We start from the raw sequence: 16,785 nt of genomic DNA, 5'->3' as shown, positions 1-16,785 counted from the left end.
TTCTTCTCGTTTTCGCTCTTATTCCACTCCCCCCCCCCCCCCCCACCCCCACCCAACCCCTCACCCTCCAACAACACCAGCCCTGCACAGCCTTTATACTGTCTCCACACTCCATCTAAACACCTCATCATCCTTTGACCACCAACATCAGGAGTAACTGCTGCGTCAGATACATTCACTGAATCCTCTCCCCTTCACCTACTACTGGAAAAAGCAGGCATTATATCACAGAAAGAGCCAGGACAGTAGAGGGGTACCTGGCATTAGGCTCCTCACTTCCTACAAGCAGAAAATCTTGCCCCTTGCAGGAGAAAACTAGCACCACTTCTGCAGGAAAGTCTAAACAGCTATGTCCCTCCAAGTACCTCCTCTACATGACACTGCAAATTTCACACTTACCCCACTGTCAGCATCATTCATAGAACATAGAACACAGAACAATACAGCATAGAACAGGCCCTTCTGCCCTGGATGTTGTGCCGACCTGTAAATTAATTTAAGCCCATCCCCCTAAACTATCCCATCATTATCCAAGGATTGCTTAAATGCCCCTAATGTGGCTGATTCAACTACACTGGCAGGCAGGGTATTCCATACCCTTACCACTCTCTGAGTAAAGAACTTACCCCGACATCTGTCTTAAATCTATCACCCCTCAATTTGCAGCTATGCCCCCTCGTATAAGCTGATGTCATCATCCTCAGAAAAAGACTCTCACTGTCCACCCTATCTAATCCTCTGATCATCTTAGTCCCCTCTTAGTCTTCTTCTCTCCAATGGGAGCAGACCCAAGTCCCTCAGCCTTTCCTCATACGATCTTCCCTTCAGATCGGGCAACATCCTGGAAAATCTCCTTTGCACCTTTCCCAATGCTTCCACATCCATCCTGTAATGGAACGACCAGAACTGTACAAAATATTCCAAGTGAGGCAATACTAGTGTCTTGTACAGCTGCAGCATGATATCACGGCACCGGAACCCAATCCTTCTAACAAAACCTAACACACCATATGACTTCTTCATAGCAACCTCTCAGCCCAACTCTGCAGATTATCCAAGTCCCCCTGCAACTTGCAACATTCTTCCACTATGGCCATCACTCGAATGACTTTAGTGTTAGCTGCAAACTTACTAACCCATCCACCTATGCCTGCATTCAAGTCATTTATATGAATGACAAACAGCAGTGGTCCCAGAACAGATCTTTGCGGCACACCAGTAGTTACTACATTCCAGACTGAAATTTGTCTTGTTCAAACCTAATCTGGTAGGAATGCTGGATAGAATTAAAAGTTGGATTATAAACATGTTAGTTATACAATCCACTTTCCAGTTAGTCTAAAATATAAATAACAAAGACTCCTGTATACAGTATCCTGTTACCAACAGCGTTGTCACTTGTTTTAAAAAAAAGTCTTTTTTCATAAAAGTGGAATACTTTTTATTAGTTCTGATGAAAAGTTATCAATCTGAAACATGAACTTTGTTTCTCTCTGCGGATCTTGCTTGACATGCTGAGAGTCTGCAGTATTTTCTAGTTCTAGTTCCAATTTCCAGTGTCCACAGAAGCTTTGCTTTTGTAATAGTTCTTAAGCTTTTAACTGAATAATAACTTGCAGATGTTTAATTATTTAAATAAGATCTACCATCAATCAACTTCTAATATTGATATGGTGGATTTTGAAAGCAGGATCAGAAACATGCTTACCAGATAAATTCTGGGCCAACTCCACATCCGAACTGCCTTGTGCTCCATATACATTTTAAATGTAAATGCCCCCATTAAGATGTGAGATCAATGCCCAGTGACACATTGCATCCAGGAGACAGCAAGCAAGTTGGGAGCTGCTGCAATTTTGCCCAAGAGAAACAGAAGCTTCTGAAAATGAGGAGGTTAAAGATGGTACAAAAGTGGCCATGATGCCAAGTCAAAGTATAGCATTTGGCCTGGCTTTAATTGACCCTTCAAATTTCACAATTAGCAAAGATAGAAACAAACTTCATTTTGCCCTGTAGCAACCCTGACAGCTGTTCATCTTGGCCCAGAGAATAAGTTAAGTCCATTCTCCCTCAGACAGACTCCATCACTATCTTTAATTGAAAAAGCAGGTTTCCTGTTCCCATCAACTAAATGTCATCAGAAATTTTCAAAATGAAATAAAGAAGAAACCAAATCTTAGTTAAACATCTTCAACTTAATTACATCTTTTGGAAGGTTTCACCTGGACTATATGGGTAATCACCACATGGAGACAATCAGCAAAGGGAGAAAAGAATATTGTGCAAAGACCTTCTTGTGGCATAGCAGTAATGTCCCTGTTCCTGGACCAAGAGACCCAGGTTCAAGTTTCATCTGCTCCAGAGGTTGATTAGAAAAATAAAAAAAAAACATTGTGCAATTTGTGCCACTTCTAACATACTTTAAGGGGGAATCCGACTGGTATTCTGCTAAAATAGTTGACGACAGATTGATGGCAGTAAAGGTGGATAGGTTTATGAAACTTCATCCTTTTAGGGCTCCAGGATAAACAAGTAGGAAAGGGAAGATTATTTTACAGAGTAAAAACAAATGAAAAGCAAATTTTCAAGTATACCCAGGAAACTGAATGCAAGGACAATTCTTTATGGCAAGACTGATCCAACAGATTGATAGTGTGAAGGGCATTTTACGTATCATTATAAGTAGCTATCAAACTGAATCAAAAGTACTATAAACAGGGCTGAAACAAACTACGCATAACTGAAAGCACTTGAAAACGCTTTTCAAAATGTTCAAACCTCTTATTTACAGATGGATAATCAATTATTCCATGCTGTTTTCTGATTACAATAAATTTGTACCAGCAATGCAAGCAGCTCTTAAGGACACACTTCCAACTAGCTTCTCCAAAGCATAGAACTCCATAGCATATAACAATTCAGTTGCTCCTCTCACCTTTGAACCATTTGACCTCTGGCTCTGGAATACCAGTGGTTTTGCATTCCAGAACTGAAGTGTCACCCAGGCCAATTAGGATTTCCTTTCGAACAACAGTGACCTTTGGAGCCTCTGAGAAGAAAATGACAAATTATAATGCCTACATGAACATTTTTCTGAATATAAAATTAAAATCAACCTCTTTTCAACCTCTATCAAATTGTCATTAGAGACATAAATATGTACTCATTCTTTACTGAATAATATAATGTGGAGATTTTGGTGTTGGACTGGAGTGGACAAGGTCAGAAGTCACACGACACCCGAGTGCAACAGGTTTATTTGCTTCAAAAGCCTGCGATTTCAAATAAACCTGTTGGATGATAACCTGGTGTTATGTGACTTCTGACCATGAATAATATAATTCAAGGACAAAATCACAGTACATAAACCATCTTCTGGTAGTCCATAAGCAATTTTATTTGAATCTCAGCCCAACTGACAGTTCGGATTAACAAGTTATTTTTAATTTACAAATAGGCACACAAGTTTACAATCTGAACAAAGAAACAAACCACCAGAATTGAATTTTCCCCAATAACGGGTTAGATACATTTGGTATCTTGAGAATAAAACTCAAATATGATATAAAATAAGAAATCAATGCAAATTTTTTGTCAAAAAAGCTATGATACTGAATGACTGGAGAAATCTCAGGGTGGCACTGTAGTTCAGTGGTTAGCACTGCTGCCTCATAGTACCAGGGAACTCAGATTTAATTCCACCCCTGGGTGACTGCCTGTGTTGACTTTATTATCCCTGTATCTGCGGAGGTATCCTTTGGTCTCCTCACATGATTCGAATTTGCAGGTTAGATAGATTGGCCATGCTAGATTGCCCATAGCATCCAGGGATGTGTAAGTTAGGTAGATTAGCCATGGGAAATGTAGCATTACAGGGATACAGTGGGTCTGGATGGGAAGCTCTTTGGAGGGTTGGTGTGGATGCGATGAGCCAAATGGCCTGCTTCCATGCTGTGGAAATCTATGATTCCATAATCCAATGGGTGATCTTCCTGCTACTTATCTGCATGCCACAATCTAACTGCAATGTTATAAAGGACAAGGAGGTGAAGGGTCGCTCTCCCATTCTTCAGCCTATTGGTGTCCTTAAGTACCCAATTAATGTCCCTTAAACACCTTATCCTGCTGCCATCAATATTTTATGCATAGCAGGGAACACCTAATCATACATGAACCCTTGGCAACTTTCGCTGTGTGGGTTGGATTCAGGCAAGTTGGTGATAGGGAATTTCACTTGTCGGCCCTCTGGGTTTGACAGAAACAACCTACTTTAAGGTCATTCCCTCTTTTAACCCTTCCTCCTGGTCTTTTGAATTGGCTCCCACACCCCCTTGTTACAATGTAAGCTTTACAACATCAATAACTTCATGGATTGAAAGGGTGAACAAAGATAAACTGTTACACACAAAGAATCAGCAATAACTCTGTCTGGAACAAATGTTTCATGAGATGAAGGGGCAAGGAGAAGCTGTTGTAAAAGAATTAAAATCAACATGTGAATTTACCATCCCTCAGAAGGAGGAGATGAAACAGCAAAGACAGGCTGTCTCCTGGGAGGCAGAAGACAACACTGCTTGATCATTTACTGCCTCATGACAAATGGGTAATTAAGATTGCCTGCAGAAGGAATGTCCTGAAATAAAATGATTAATTGCAGGAAAAGTTGTCTTCTAAACAAATAATTAGCCTTGAAAATAACAAGGAATGGGGAGCTGCTTCTGATAATGTTAGAGCCAGAAAAAACCTGCAGATGCTGGAATCCAAGGTAGACAACAGGAAGCTGAAAGAACACAGCAAGCCAGGCAGCATCAGCAGGTGGAGAATCTCCTAAAGGAGGTTCGCTCCTGAAGCCTTGACTTCTCCACCTCCTGATGCTGCCTGGCTTGCTGGCTTCTTCCAGCCTTGGAGCTTGGCAAACTACAAGTTGAGGTCTCCAAAAAAGTAATCAATGTTGAGGGTGAAATAATCTACTGAATCATCCATAATGTTACACAACAAACTCAAAAGAGAGAAAATTTTATAAGAATCCAACACCAGAACAATTCAGTGGCAGAACTTCGAAGAACAACACTGCATAAGGATTGAACTTTGAACACTTCCAGAAAAAGACACTGTTGGTTGGAATCCTGGCCAAGTTCCCCAATTAGAGTTGTAAGGCTTAACTTGATTACTCGAGGGGTCTTACTTTGGTTGCTACATGTGGTAAAGTTTAAATAATTATTTCAATACTTGTCTGAGATTTCTGAGTAAGTAGCAGAATTAAAGTTACAACTTGTGACTTAAAGTAACACCCTCCACTTTTACCTTCTTGTCAAGACCCCAACCCTCGACTTACATGGGCTCCTCAGTGTAGTGTAGTGGAACTGGCTTTGGTGAGACTTCAGAGTTGCCAGATAATCCAGTAAATTTCCAGGACCCTTTGCCAAAGAGAAGGGTAGCAGCCTTACAGTAAGGCAATTAACACAGTGGCTCAGTGGTTAGCACTGCAGCCTCACAGCATCAAGGATCTGGGTTCAATTCCAGCTTTGGGTGACTATCTGTGTGGAGTTTGTGCATTCTCCCCATGTCTGCATGGGTTTCCTCCAGTTTCCTCCCACAGTCCAAAGATGTGCAGGTTAGGTGGATTGGCCGTGCTAAATTACCCATAGTGTTAGGTGCATTAGTCAGAGGGAAATGGGTCTGGATGGGTTACTCTTCGGAGGGTCAGTGCGGACTTGTTGGGCCAAATGGCCTGTTTACACTCTGTAGGGAATCTAATCTAAACATTACTCCCAGCGATAAGTTGCTGCACAGCAGCCACTGGGGTGAGTTCCGTACTGAACATTTAGCCAAGACCCACTGCTGTTCCCTGTAAAATCCAGCCCATAAAGTTTAAGGCAAGATTCTCATTCAAATTCAAATCTTAAACTACTTTTAATGTTTTTCAGACCCTAACTACCTACTTTTAAATGGATTTCCCCAATATTTCTTTCACCTCTTTGGCCCATGCAAATTAATATCCTATGAAATTGAAAGCGATAAATCATAATTTTGAGGCAGCATTGGTTGGAACAGTTCAGCGCATTCTGAGATGAGGCATCAACTGGCCTAACCAACATTCCTTAGAAAGACAACTGCAACCTGCTCCAAATTTGGCTCAAAGCAGTGCGATTTTTGAGAAAACATGTAGCTCAGGTTGAGCTCCAGGTTGTAAGTTGCTCACTGACCTGGCAGATTTGTTTACAGACATTTCCTTACCATGCTAGGTAACATCATCAGTGAGGCGGAAGTGGGTACTGCAGAAGATTAAAGTGGCGTTGGAAAAGCACAGCAGGTCAGGCAGCATCTGATGAGCATGAAAAACGACATTTTGGGCAAAATCCCTGATTAAGGGCTTTTGCCCGAAACATCGATTTTCCTGCTCCTGGGATAGTGCCTGACTTGAAAATGAGTTGCTGGAAAAGCGCAGCAGGTCAGGCAGCATCCAAAGAGCAGGAGAATCGACGTTTCGGGCATGAGCCCTTCTTCAGGAATCCTGAAGAAGGGCTCATGCCCAAAACGTCGATTCTCCTGCTCCTTGGATGTTGCCTGACCTGCTGCGCTTTTCCAGCAACACATTTTCAGCTCTGAACTCCAGCATCTGCAGTTCTCACTTTCTCCTCCATGGTGCCTGACTTGCTGTGCTTTGCCAGCAACATTCTAATCTTAACAACATCAGTGAGCCTCCACTGAAGTGCTGGTATTCTTTCCCACTTTCTATTTGTGTGTCTTGGTCTCTTAAGGTGCGTGATATGATTTCCAGATTTATTTTTAAAGGTTGGTAAATGGGGTCTAAATCGATGTGTTTAATGATGGAGTTTCTGGTTTGAATGTCAGGCCTCTAGGAATCGCTGTGCATTTCTCTGTTTAGCCTGTCCTCGGTTGGATGCGTTATCCAAGTCAAAGTCGTGTCCTTCTTCATCTGTATAGAAGGATGTTAGTTGATAGTGGGTCATGTCTTTTGGTGGCGAGTTGATAGGTTGGTAGGTTTGTGGGCTACCCTTGGCATCATGGTAGCCCACAAACCTACCAAAAGACTGAAATGGTTACTGATGAGCCCAAAGGATCCTATACCAACAACCAGCAAAACTAATATCATTTACAAAATACTACGCAAGGACTGCAACAAACACTTCTTTGTTGTGGTTCTGTTCGCCGAGCTGGGAATTTGTGTTGCAGACGTTTCGTCCCCAGTCTAGGTGACATCCTCAGTGCTTGGGAGCTTCCTGTGAAGCGCATCTGTGATGTTTCCTCTGGCATTTACAGTGGTTTGCCTCTGTCGCTTCTGGTTGTCAGTTCCAGCTGTCCGTTGCAGTGGTCGGTATATTGGGTCCAGGTCGATGTGCTTATTGATTGAATCTGTGGATGAGTGCCATGCCTCATCACTATAAATGCTGGAGGAAACATCACTGATGCGCTTCACAGGAGGCTCCCAAGCACTGAGGATGTCACCTAGACCGGGGACGAAACGTCTGCAACACAAATTCCCAGCTCGGCAAACAGAACCACAACGGACGGGCAGAAAACTAGCTGGGATACTTAAATACCACTAAGACACATAAATAGAAAGCAGGACAGAATACCGGCGCTTCAGCGGAGGTTCACTGATGATGGTAACAAGACATCTAAAAACAAACCTGCCAGCTCAGTGAGCAAATTTACAACTTGAAGTTCAAAGTAGTCTTTATGACTTTTATTGCATTAGAAAGGAGCAAGATATTCATGTAGTTTAGATATCGCCCTGGTTAGACAGAAGTCTGAACTGCATGAATACTTTACTGATAGAATGGTAATGAAAGTTGGTTGGACAGTCATTGGTATCATATTCTGAATATTTTGTCAATCATGTATTTGAATTCCTGAATGAGGAACAAACATTATCAGAAATCCAACTGCCCATTGCACAGAATATTCAAGTTGCTTATAACATTCAATAAAATAAAAGCACTGCATTATCCAATCATGTTTTGCTCTAATATACCTGGTGTATCGGTAATTTGAAACTCAATTCCAGAAGCCATTTCAGGAATGCTCAATTACTCTGAAATAGTCCATGATTTTTCATTTTATTTATACATATGTAAATAAAAAATAACCACTGCTAATTCTGCCAGGCAGTAAATAATTCCTGATAAGCAATTAATTTACCAAGTGTCAAGTTTCACTATTATAGGGTATCAAATGTCACTATTATAGCATATGGCACATTCATGGTTTATAGGACACACCTCAATTCCTTATCAACCTGTCCTCTCAAACTCTACATCAAACTAACCAGTGTTTGGCTTGTATGCATTGGAGTTTACACTATAATGAATAAAATTAGAGGAGATGAAATTGCCACTTTTCACTTTTTTGGGGGCACATTGAGGATTTGTCTCAGAAGGGGTAATAGTTCAGATGTCTGTAGAAATAAATATAACTTTCTACTACGAAAATTGCAACATTAATAGACTAGAATTAGTTGGAACATTGAGAGGCATAACTTGCACCATTAATTCAACATTTACACTGTCCAGTCATGTTGAAATTTACAAACCTGGTTCTGGCACAATGAGTTCAGCCATTCAACAATGAATTAAGGATCCTGTTCATGGTGCAACAGAATGGCTTAGCAGATCATCAATATGGAATTTAGTCCTAACTCCCACATTATTTCTTAAATGACAAATAGGACTGGTTTCTAAAGCAGCTTTGTAATTGTGCTAATGATGACATAATCCTCTTTTATTTAATTATGTGGCACAATTGGAGCCTTCAATTCCCTGACAGCCTGCAACACATTCTCATCCATCTTAAGCCTATAGATAATGATAAATGCTGCATTCCCAATGGGGTGCCACTTCCTGCAAAAACTTAGATCCAAAATTTGATCCACAGCTCTGTAGGACGAGGTTTTTGAACCATTCACTGCTAAAGTACAATTATTTTGGGAGTGAGATCGAGAGGTTACTTTTTAGACCTTTACACAGTTACACATAGAAATACAAGGACTTTTACACAAACCTATGTACGTGAGAACGGATGCTTCTCTGTCTGTCCCTGCAGGGTTACTGGCCAGGCAGGTATAAACTCCAGAATCCTTCTGGGAAGCATGTCTAATAATTAGACTTCCACCTTTACTTAGCATATGCCTTTAAAATACAAAGCATAGTGAGATACCTTAGATGCATATTTGTAAGGTTAAAACATGTTTATTATTGAACAATGTACGCTTAAAAACATAGACCAATTACAAAAACAAAATTATTATTTTATTAACAAGTGAACAGATGGAAAGATCCTTTCTTAGTTCTGTTTTCACCTTCTGACGGGACCAACACAACATCTGGCAAAGTTCAATTGGTGCTGTGTCGCTAACAAGTGATTCAAGCAGTCCTATTCAGGTATTATCTTAATTATTGAACATCAGTGGCTCAATCATTTGGGGTTGAGGGGGTTTGATGTCTTATCATTAGAACTGATCAATGCTGTTGCTATCTGATATTTTCATTCACATATGTGCTTTTCGGAATGGTGATGAATCATGAACAGCATCATTGGCTCATTTCCCCCCAGTAAACTCTCAAGGATGCTGTGTTTAGTTTATGAACCAGTGTTTCTGCCATAAATAGAATGGTTTACCTCATTGCAGACTAAAAATGAACTTGGGGCTTCCTTTCTGTGTGGTTCAATATTACATTTAGTAGGTGCTGTTCACGAACTGAATTTAACAAAAAAAATGTTAACTTTAATGATTTGATCAGATTAAACTTCAGAAGCTAAGAGGCTTAACAAATAAGATTCATGCTCTTTCTAAACTCTATCTTAAGTTGCAAATACTAACAGATCCAGGTTTCCTGTTTTAAGATTTATTATTTAACAGCCTATGTGTGTACAACTCATACAGGGAAAGTCAACAAAGAAATAGTACATAAGTCGAATGAAATTCCCTTGGTGTTGAGGGTCAAATGACAAGTTCATGAACCGTTGTTTGGATACACAAGGTGTCAACTGACCTCAAGGCATTTTCACCGTAAGGGAATCAAGGCATATGGGGATCAGATGGGCAAATGGAACTGAGATCAAGGATATGCAGTGATCATACTGAATGACAGAACAGGTTCAAGGGTCCTAACATTTTTATTATGTTCTTATATTATCATTTATGATAACAAAACTATTATTCAGCTTTTTTGACTTTCACAATTACTCACTAGATGCTTTTACAGCATAATTTCAGTTTTCACATGGACAGTTCTAGTCACATGGATTACAGTTTGTTTTTAAATATGATTAAATAAATGCAAACAACATTTAAAACAATCCCCTTGATTTAAAATGTTTAAAATTTCTGTTGCCACAGCAATAATTCTTCAAATATCTAATATTAATTCCTCCTACCTCCTTAGTCAGTTTTTCAGGCAGAACCATTCTGTCTGACCCACAACTGAGTTAGTGTTCTATATCTGCAAATGTGTTGCTGGTCAAAGCACAGCAGGCCAGGCAGCATCTCAGGAATAGAGAATTCGACGTTTCGAGCATAAGCCCTTCATCAGGAATATGAGAGAGAGAGCCAAGCAGGCTAAGATAAAAGGTAGGGAGGAGGGACTAGGGGGAGGGGCGATGGAGGTGTGATAGGTGGAAGGAGGTCAAGGTGAGGGTGATAGGCCGGAGTGGGGTGGGGGCGGAGAGGTCAGGAAGAGGATTGCAGGTTAGGAGGGCGGTGCTGAGTTGAGGGAACCGACTGAGACAAGGTGGGGGGAGGGGAAATGAGGAAACTGGAGAAATCTGAATTCATACCTTGTGGTTGGAGGGTTCCCAGGCGGAAGATGAGGCGCTCCTCCTCCAGCCGTCGTGTAGTTGTGTTCTGCCGGTGGAGGAGTCCAAGGACCTGCATGTCCTCGGTGGAGTGGGAGGGAGAGTTAAAGTGTTGAGCCACGGGGTGATTGGGTTGGTTGGTTCGGGCGGCCCGGAGGTGTTCTCTGAAGCGTTCCGCAAGTAAGCGGCCTGTCTCACCAATATAGAGGAGGCCACATCGGGTGCAGCGGATGCAATAGATGATGTGTGTGGAGGTACAGGTGAACTTGTGGCGGATATGGAAGGATCCCTTGGGGCCTTGGAGGGAAGTGAGTGTGGAGGTGTGGGCGCAAGTTTTACATTTCCTGCGGTTGCAGGGGAAGGTGCCGGGGGTGGAGGTTGGGTTGGTGGGGGGTGTGGATCTGACGAGGGAGTCACGAAGGGAGTGGTCCTTGCGGAACGCTGATAGGGGAGGGGAGGGAAATATATCCTTGTTGGTGGGGTCCGTTTGGAGGTGGCGGAAATGGCGGCGGATGATACGTTGTATGCGGAGGTTGGTGGGGTGGTAGGTGAGAACCAGTGGGGTTCTGTCTTGGTGGCGGTTGGAGGAGCGGGGCTCAAGGGCGGAGGAGCGGGAAGTGGAGGAGATGCGGTGGAGGGCATCGTCGATCACGTCTGGGGGGAATCTGCGGTCCTTGAAGAAGGAGGCCATCTGGGCTGTGCGGTGTTGGAATTGGTCCTCCTGGGAGCAGATGCGGCGGAGACGAAGGAATTGGGAATATGGGATGGCGTTTTTACAGGGGGCAGGGTGGGAGGAGGTATAGTCCAGGTAGCTGTGGGAGTCAGTCGGTTTATAATAGATGTCTGTGTTGAGTCGGTCGCCCGAGATAGAAATGGAAAGGTCTAGGAAGGGGAGGGAGGAGTCTGAGACAGTCCAGGTGAATTTCAGGTCGGGATGGAAGGTGTTAGTAAAGTTGATGAACTGTTCAACCTCCTCGTGGGAGCACGAGGCAGCGCCGATACAGTCATCGATGTAGCGGAGGAAAAGGTGGGGGGTGGTGCCAGTGTAGTTGCGGAAGATGGACTGTTCCACATATCCTACGAAGAGGCAGGCATAGCTGGGGCCCATGCGGGTGCCCATGGCAACTCCTTTAGTTTGGAGGAAGTGGGAGGATTGAAAAGAGAAGTTATTCAGGGTGAGGACTGAACTGGTCCTCACCCTGAATAACTTCTCTTTTCAATCCTCCCACTTCCTCCAAACTAAAGGAGTTGCCATGGGCACCCGCATGGGCCCCAGCTATGCCTGCCTCTTCGTAGGATATGTGGAACAGTCCATCTTCCGCAACTACACTGGCACCACCCCCCACCTTTTCCTCCGCTACATCGATGACTGTATCGGCGCTGCCTCGTGCTCCCACGAGGAGGTTGAACAGTTCATCAACTTTACTAACACCTTCCATCCCGACCTGAAATTCACCTGGACTGTCTCAGACTCCTCCCTCCCCTTCCTAGACCTTTCCATTTCTATCTCGGGCGACCGACTCAACACAGACATCTATTATAAACCGACTGACTCCCACAGCTACCTGGACTATACCTCCTCCCACCCTGCCCCCTGTAAAAACGCCATCCCATATTCCCAATTCCTTCGTCTCCGCCGCATCTGCTCCCAGGAGGACCAATTCCAACACCGCACAGCCCAGATGGCCTCCTTCTTCAAGGACCGCAGATTCCCCCCAGACGTGATCGACGATGCCCTCCACCGCATCTCCTCCACTTCCCGCTCCTCCGCCCTTGAGCCCCGCTCCTCCAACCGCCACCAAGACAGAACCCCACTGGTTCTCACCTACACCCCACCAACCTCCGCATACAACGTATCATCCGCCGCCATTTCCGCCACCTCCAAACGGACCCCACCAACAAGGATATATTTCCCTCCCCTCCCCTATCAGCGTTCCGCAAGGACCACTCCCTTCGTGACTCCCTCGTCAGATCCACACCCCCCACCAACCCAACCTCCACCCCCGGCACCTTCCCCTGCAACCGCAGGAAATGTAAAACTTGCGCCCACACCTCCACACTCACTTCCCTCCAAGGCCCCAAGGGATCCTTCCATATCCGCCACAAGTTCACCTGTACCTCCACACACATCATCTATTGCATCCGCTGCACCCGATGTGGCCTCCTCTATATTGGTGAGACAGGCCGCTTACTTGCGGAACGCTTCAGAGAACACCTCCGGGCCGCCCGAACCAACCAACCCAATCACCCCGTGGCTCAACACTTTAACTCTCCCTCCCACTCCACCGAGGACATGCAGGTCCTTGGACTCCTCCACCGGCAGAACACAACTACACGACGGCTGGAGGAGGAGCGCCTCATCTTCCGCCTGGGAACCCTCCAACCACAAGGTATGAATTCAGATTTCTCCAGTTTCCTCATTTCCCCTCCCCCCACCTTGTCTCAGTCGGTTCCCTCAACTCAGCACCGCCCTCCTAACCTGCAATCCTCTTCCTGACCTCTCCGCCCCCACCCCACTCCGGCCTATCACCCTCACCTTGACCTCCTTCCACCTATCCCACCTCCATCGCCCCTCCCCCTAGTCCCTCCTCCCTACCTTTTATCTTAGCCTGCTTGGCTCTCTCTCTCTTATTCCTGACGAAGGGCTTATGCTCGAAACGTCGAATTCTCTATTCCTGAGATGCTGCCTGGCCTGCTGTGCTTTGACCAGCAACACATTTGCAGCTGTGATCTCCAGCATCTGCAGACCTCATTTTTTACTAGTGTTCTATATCTGTCTACCACCAGGAGTCCCTTAATTTGATTTTTTTTTCTCTTCACCCCTTTCTTGTATTCCTCAAACTCAAACCAACAGTCTGTCCACGTTTCCCAATGGCTAGCTCAAAAGCAGTCTGTACGAATGGAATAGTGATGGTTCTTTTGTGATCTTTTTCAGTTCTCTTCATATTGCATTAGAAACAATTTACTAATAGGAGTACAAAAAAAGTGCAACTGACAGATCAAGAGTGGAATATTTAACCATAATATAGAGATTATTGTATTAACAAACAATCTTTAAAATAATGCAAATATAATACACTTAATGTCAAAACTTAGTAGATCAAAAAAACTAAGCTCATATGCTTGAAAAATTGCACTTTAAGAATGAATAACCAATAAGAGCTATCAATTAAACTGCAAAATTGCAGGTAAACTACTGTAATAATATTGGAAGTCAGACATACAGCACAAAACTGGTATTACTGGCCCTTAGGCTTATATAAAAAGAGTGAAATAGCAAGGGCAGGATTTCATTATTTTGATTGTTTTGACAATTGTTTATTGGCGGGTCCTCTTGACACTTCTGACAGTTCCCCTTCGACTGTTCCAATGTGTTTCACAGTTTCAGTGAGTTCATGCACATTTATAACACACATTTATGCTAAGTTTTAACAGTCTCAAATGACAATTGACTTTTCCCAAAGGATACCTGACCTCTCTGTCAAGGGCACTTGCGATCCTTCTCAAATGGATAACCAGGCTAACGAAATAAATCCACAAAGTTTAGACCATTCCTAAAAGATCTATAATTCGACACATTACATTAGTCTATTCAATGACTAGCAATAAAAAGCAAAATACATGAAGACATTGAGAATCTAAATGACACAGAATTTGATTGTACATCCATCCTCAACCGGAACGGTAGTCCCTGACTTCGACCAATAGAGGCTGCTAGAGCACACAGTGAATAACAACAGTCTTTGGTAGAAGCGCTTAACATTCGTGGTGCCTGAAACTGTTTCCTCTCAGCTTGCCAGAATACATTCATTAAAAATTGCTTCACTTTCCATGTACTCCTCCTTGTCTCAAGATACAGTAGTTCTGCAGATACCATTGAACTCTTAAGTTCTCCTAAGGGTCCATTCTTTACAATTAATCCTAGATACTGAAAGTTGGCTGCTTTTTGGATCTAAGTATGTTGTTGTTTTCTTCCCAACACCCACACAGACTTTCCAGAAGCTTGATTCAGCCAGGTGCAAGAACGTTGACAGATTTTACTTCCTCCCTCTCAAGTCCAAAAAACCATGAGCATGAGTTGTAACACACTAAATGCCCAGCTGAGACTTGTTGAATTTTCATGAATTGTAGGTAGGATATTGTTGTCTTTATGGTTTATTTCCATTTAGGGCATCAAACTTTCTAAATGGGCTATGGGGACACATAACAGTTGTTTAGGAAATATGATTTCAGTTCAAAACATTAAGAAAAAATATGTATTTACCTTCTGTTTTACAAACTAAATTTTGGCAGATGGAATATAATGGGGGAACGTGAGGTTATGAACTTTGGAAGGTAGAATGGAGGAGCTGAATATTATTTAAATGGAGTACAAAAATAGGCAAGGCTAGCTGAAAATATCCAAAGCACTAGACAATCCACATGTCAAATATGGTGAACATTTTTTAACTTATCTCAAGAAAGATATATTGACATTGACAGCGGTCTAATGAAGGTTCACCAGGTTGATCCTGGTCATGGAGGGATTTTCTTGTGAGGAGATAGATGTTGATTAGTTTGGGCTTGTACCTGCTGAAATTTATATGAATGAAAGGAAGTCTTCCTGACACATCAGGATTTTAAGGGAGTTTGACAGAAAGGTAGTTTCCCCTTGTGGGAGAGACTAGGACCAGAGGGCATAATCTAAGAGTGAGATGAGAAGGATGTCTTTCTCTCAATGGATACTGCATTCATAGCATTCTTCACCACAGATGGCTCTCAACTTGGGTCATTAGGTGCATTCAAAGCTGAGATAGGTAAATGTTAACAGTAAGAGAATCATGGGTTATGGGATAAAACAGGCAAGTGGAGTTAAGGATTCTCAGATTAGCTATGACTTCCTTTTATAGTGCAGCAGACTTGGTGGGCTGAATGGTCTACTTCTACTCCTCCATTTTACTGTCATTTTGGAAAGTTTTGTATTCCAATAAATTTGAAATACACTCTTCATTCATCTGAGCTACTCATGATGAAGCAGTTTTACTGGTATCCTATCTGATTTAGTGAGAACATCTGCTCGTCAGAGACATCAGTGTGATAACCTGAATGAGAGATGTCAACACCGACTAACCACTCCAAGATTTAGGAGCCAAGATTAATGAATCAAGAGGTAGGCATATGTTAATATACATAGCATAATTAGTTAAAATCTGGGATTCATTTCGGAATAAATACTTAGCATTTTGTTAACAAGTGACATATGTGAAGCTGAAGACAACTATAACAAGATCGACATGTTTTGAAACTGATTCTGGTAGACCACTAGGGAATTACTATTGGGTACCAAAACGCAAACCACAGATTGACCTTGGCTGAATGCATGTTGCAACAATTGTAGTAAATTAGCAAGACTCACTGCTAGTAAAGCTCCCTTTCGGGTGCACATCTGTCAGAAATAATAAAATCTATACCCACAATCCATTGTTTATTTATCATCTTCCCCACTTTCCACTGGTTCTGCTTCCAGATCTGACCCATCAAATGTCCATTTCTTTTCTGTTGGTTCAGCTAATCAGTAGTCCATCTGGTGAAAAGCTATAAGGCATCTGGCCCCAAATTTTATCACCCGATCCACACCATCACTTTTCAGCAGGGATCATTGGAAATAAGACCACAAGAAAAATATTCTTGCTCTAACATCTCAATCTCAGGATGTACAGAATGCCATTTGGCACACATCAGTTCCATTACCTAGTGCCAATCTCCTGCTTTTTCCCCATACCCCTGCACCATAACACATCTCAATAGATCCCTCAACTGAGATTGGGTATCTTGTGTATTATGATATGGAAATAGGCCAGTTAGCAACTCAAGCATATCCTACCATTCAAAAGGATCAAGACTAATTTGCTCCAAGTCTCGACTCCCCTTTTGTGCCTGCATTTTCTATGTTTCTGTATTATCACCCATCATTCTTGAAAAATCTAA

At 42.8% G+C, this 16,785-nt stretch overlaps 1 protein-coding gene across 1 annotated transcript in view; it reads right to left on the bottom strand.

Moving 5' to 3' along the window:
- Window positions 1-16,785, bottom strand: part of hmcn1 (hemicentin 1) — a 610,612-nt gene that overhangs the window by 350,763 nt on the left and 243,064 nt on the right. Inside the window, exons 13-14 of the mRNA XM_060830300.1 lie at window positions 9,025-9,152; window positions 2,936-3,049 (exon numbers count right to left, since the gene is read on the bottom strand). Coding sequence (XP_060686283.1) covers window positions 2,936-3,049; window positions 9,025-9,152 — 242 coding nt within the window. The remainder of the gene's footprint in view (window positions 1-2,935; window positions 3,050-9,024; window positions 9,153-16,785) is intronic.

Source organism: Hemiscyllium ocellatum, chromosome 9 (assembly GCF_020745735.1).
Source record: "Hemiscyllium ocellatum isolate sHemOce1 chromosome 9, sHemOce1.pat.X.cur, whole genome shotgun sequence".
Lineage (NCBI taxonomy): Eukaryota > Metazoa > Chordata > Chondrichthyes > Orectolobiformes > Hemiscylliidae > Hemiscyllium > Hemiscyllium ocellatum.
The sequence above is the reverse complement of the archived record's forward strand: the minus strand, read 5'-3'. Positions and strand labels throughout refer to the sequence as shown.